General features: G+C 43.9%; 1 protein-coding gene across 1 annotated transcript; it reads left to right on the forward strand.

The window, feature by feature from the left end:
* The first annotated feature begins 204 nt into the window (after nucleotides 1–204).
* On the forward strand, nucleotides 205–4,045 carry LOC133877992 (serine/threonine-protein kinase BRI1-like 2). Its single transcript, XM_062316474.1, has one exon. It carries the CDS (start codon nucleotides 351–353, stop codon nucleotides 3,762–3,764), a length of 3,414 nt encoding a protein of 1,137 aa, XP_062172458.1. The 5' UTR covers nucleotides 205–350; the 3' UTR covers nucleotides 3,765–4,045.
* The last annotated feature ends 159 nt before the right edge of the window (nucleotides 4,046–4,204 follow it).

Here is a 4,204-nt window from a genome sequence, read left to right on the forward strand (position 1 = left end):
AAATCAATCCTCTCCCTAAACAAATTCTAGCGTATCACTACACTGTACAAATAAAATATACCTACCAACAACTTTAATCCAATTCCTTCCTTTTTCTTATTCCTTCCCACGTTCCCTCTTTTTTCTATTTTGTAAATCACAAAAAGGCAACTTCTTTTCCTAAAGCTTCCCCCCCCCCCCCCCCCCCCTCCCCGCTTTGCACAACAAATTCTCATCATAGCCACCACTCTCTCTCTCTCTCTCTCTCTCTCTCTCTCTCTACACACTACACATAACACAATCCCTCTGATCCATTCCCTGTGATCATTTCCATCTCCTCAGTTGTGTTGCTGCAGCTTGTTTGTCGATCCATGGAGAGCAGCAGTAATCCACCTCAGCCTTTCTATCATGTCATTCTACCAATTCTCTTGATCATGCTGTCCGTTTTCGTTCCTGTGACCGAGCAAGGCGGATTTTCATCGATCAAGACCGATGCACAAGCTCTTCTTATGTTCAAGAAGACGATACAGAAGGACCCGAATGGAGTTTTATCTGGGTGGGAGCTTGATACGAATCCGTGCAGCTGGCATGGAGTTTCATGCTCTTTAGGTCGAGTGACTCAGCTCGATCTTACCGGTTCTAGCCTTGCCGGAAGTATCTCCTTGGATCCTTTGACTTCTCTAGATATGTTATCCGCACTAAAACTGTCTTACAATTCGTTTACCATAAATGCGACTTCTTTGCTTCAGCTTCCTTATGCTTTGAAACAGCTTGATCTGTCTTTTAATGGTCTTATTGGTTCTGTCCCTGAGAATTTTTTCTCAAAGTGTCCCAATCTTGTTGACGTGAATCTTTCGTTTAGCAATATGACGGGTTCTTTACCTGAAACTCTTCTATTGAATTCTGATAAACTGCAGATTCTTGACCTCTCTTATAACAATCTAACGGGGTCAATTGCTGGTTTGAGAATTGACAACTCTTGCAGTTCCTTGCTGCACCTTGATCTCTCTGGGAACCGTTTGATAGGTTCCCTACCAAACTCCTTCTCAAACTGCACCAGTCTCAAAACTTTGAGTTTATCTATCAATTCGCTCACAGGGGAAATCCCAGCATCTTTCGGCCAGCTCAACAGTTTACAGAGATTGGATCTCTCTCACAATCATCTCACTGGCTGGATCCCTTCCGAACTGGGAAATGCGTGCGGCTCACTCTTAGAACTTCAGCTTTCTTATAATAACATTTCAGGCTCAATTCCAGCCTCCTTATCCTCTTGCTCTTGGTTGCAGCTTCTTGATATGTCTAATAACAATCTATCAGGTCCCTTACCGGATTCCTTGTTCGGGAACCTTGGTTCATTGGACCAATTGTTGTTGAGTAATAATCTCATCTCTGGATCATTTCCTGTATCTGTATCATCTTGCAAAAGATTACGAATTGTTGATTTCAGCTCCAACAGGATATCTGGTGTCATTCCGCCAGATATATGTCCAGGAGCTGCCTTGCTTGAGGAATTGAGAATGCCGGATAATCTCATCACCGGAGAAATCCCTGCCCAGCTATCTCAATGTTCACAGCTGAAGAGAATTGATTTTAGCCTAAACTATCTCAATGGCTCAATCCCGCCAGAGCTTGGGAAGCTTAAAAATCTTGAGCAGCTAATAGCATGGTTCAATGGATTGGAAGGGAGAATCCCACCAGAGTTAGGCAACTGCAGCAATCTTAAGGATCTTATTCTCAATAACAATCAACTGAGTGGTGAAATTCCAGTTGAATTGTTCAAATGCAGTAATCTTGAATGGATTTCGCTCACAAGCAATGGACTCACAGGTGAAATCCCACGGGAGTTCGGCCTGCTGACAAGATTGGCTGCTTTGCAACTCGGAAATAACAGCTTGAGTGGGCAGATACCAAGAGAGCTAGCGAATTGCAGCAGTTTGGTTTGGCTGGACTTGAACAGCAACAAGCTTACTGGGGAGATCCCATCTCGACTTGGCAGACAGCAAGGCGCAAAAGCATTGAGTGGAATTCTTTCTGGCAACACTTTGGTGTTTGTGCGTAATGTGGGAAATTCATGCAAAGGAGTCGGAGGTTTGTTGGAATTTGCGGGAATTCGACCCGAAAGACTACAGCAGATCCCGAGTCTGAGGACTTGTATTTTCACCAGATTGTATTCTGGGGCAGTCCTAAACCTCTTTACGAAGTACCAAACTTTGGAGTACTTGGATCTTTCTTACAATGAGCTTCGTGGTAAAATCCCCGAAGAATTTGGGGACATGGTGGCCTTACAAGTTCTTGTATTAGCCCACAACCAGTTATCTGGTGAGATTCCGCCGTCGCTTGGCCAGCTCAAAAATTTAGGAGTTTTTGATGCATCACATAACAGATTGCAGGGTCATATACCAGATTCCTTCTCCAACCTATCATTCTTGGTGCAAATTGATCTATCCAGCAATGAATTAACTGGGCAAATTCCAACAAGGGGTCAACTAAGTACCCTTCCTGCAACCCAGTACGCGAACAACCCAGGACTTTGTGGGGTTCCGTTGCCTGAATGCCAGGCTGACAGCAACGAACCATCAACAATTCCAAGTGGGGATGGTAACAGTAGAAGTCGAAAGGCAGCAGCTGCATCATGGGCAAATAGCATTGTCTTGGGGATTCTCATATCAGTTGCTTCTGTCTGCATTCTGATTGTGTGGGCAATTGCAATGCGTGCGAGGCGGAAGGAAACAGAGGAAGTCAAGATGCTTAATAGCTTGCAAGCATCCCATGCAGCCACCACATGGAAAATTGACAAAGAGAAAGAGCCTTTGAGCATTAATGTGGCAACTTTCCAAAGGCAGCTCAGGAAGCTCAAGTTCTCCCAACTCATTGAGGCTACCAATGGCTTCTCAGCAGCAAGCCTTATTGGGTGTGGAGGGTTCGGAGAAGTGTTCAAGGCCACGTTGAAGGATGGGTCAAGTGTTGCAATCAAGAAGCTCATACGACTGAGCTGCCAGGGAGACCGAGAATTCATGGCCGAGATGGAAACTCTGGGGAAGATCAAGCATAGAAATCTTGTGCCTCTGTTGGGTTATTGCAAAATTGGGGAGGAGAGGCTCCTAGTGTACCAATTCATGGAGTATGGAAGCCTAGAAGAAATGCTCCATGGGAGAATAAAGACACGAGATCGACAGATTCTGACGTGGGAGGAAAGAAAAAAGATTGCGAGAGGTGCAGCTAAAGGACTCTGTTTCCTACATCACAACTGCATCCCACACATTATACACCGGGACATGAAGTCGAGCAATGTCCTGCTTGACCATGAAATGGAAGCGAGGGTTTCTGATTTTGGAATGGCAAGGCTCATAAGTGCACTTGACACCCACCTCAGTGTAAGCACTCTTGCTGGCACACCTGGATACGTCCCACCAGAGTACTACCAAAGCTTCCGCTGCACTGCAAAAGGTGATGTCTACTCCTTTGGGGTTGTCCTCTTGGAACTGTTGACAGGAAAACGCCCAACCGACAAAGACGATTTTGGAGATACAAACTTAGTAGGGTGGGTCAAAATTAAAGTTAGAGAAGGGAAACAAATGGAAGTGATAGACCCAGAGTTGCTTTCAGTAACGAAAGGTACTGATGAAGCAGAAGCTGAAGAAGTCAAAGAGATGGTGAGGTATCTGGAAATAACATTGCAGTGTGTGGATGATTTCCCTTCCAAGAGGCCTAACATGTTGCAGGTTGTGGCCCTGCTCAGAGAACTCATGCCTGGATCAGCCAATGGAAGCAGCAACAGCGGTTGAACCACGGCTTTGTTTCCGTTGATCATGATTAGTGTATGAAGATAAGGTTTGTAAGAATTATTTGATCAGCTGTTGAAAGTGTTTCCTGTACCTATTTTACCACTCTTATCTTCTGTTTGTTTTGTTGATTACTGTACCAGTCAGAGAGACCATATATGTGGCTTAAAACTAATGCAAATGCCTTACGGTCATGGAGAAAGACTTGGCTAGGACATTGATAACTTACTAAGACACAGTGTGGCTGCATCTTAATATTAAAAGAGTAATTTTTTATTTTTTTTTATTTTTTTTTATCAAATGAGTTATTAATAATGAAATAATTTGGTTAATTGAATTAGAAATGGTTGGGGTTTCATGGTTAATGTGGTTGTTGGGGCACTTTTTTTATTTTATTTTGGGGGGAATGCTGTCCAGATATCGAGTGGACAACAAACTTGGGC

This window comes from Alnus glutinosa, chromosome 1 (assembly GCF_958979055.1).
Source record: "Alnus glutinosa chromosome 1, dhAlnGlut1.1, whole genome shotgun sequence".
NCBI classification, from domain to species: Eukaryota; Viridiplantae; Streptophyta; class Magnoliopsida; order Fagales; family Betulaceae; genus Alnus; species Alnus glutinosa.

What these genes read in the sequence shown, in the direction of transcription:
- LOC133877992 (XM_062316474.1), top strand. Translation starts at nt 351, where the DNA reads ATGGAGAGCAGCAGTAATCCACCTCAGCCTTTCTATCATGTCATTCTA.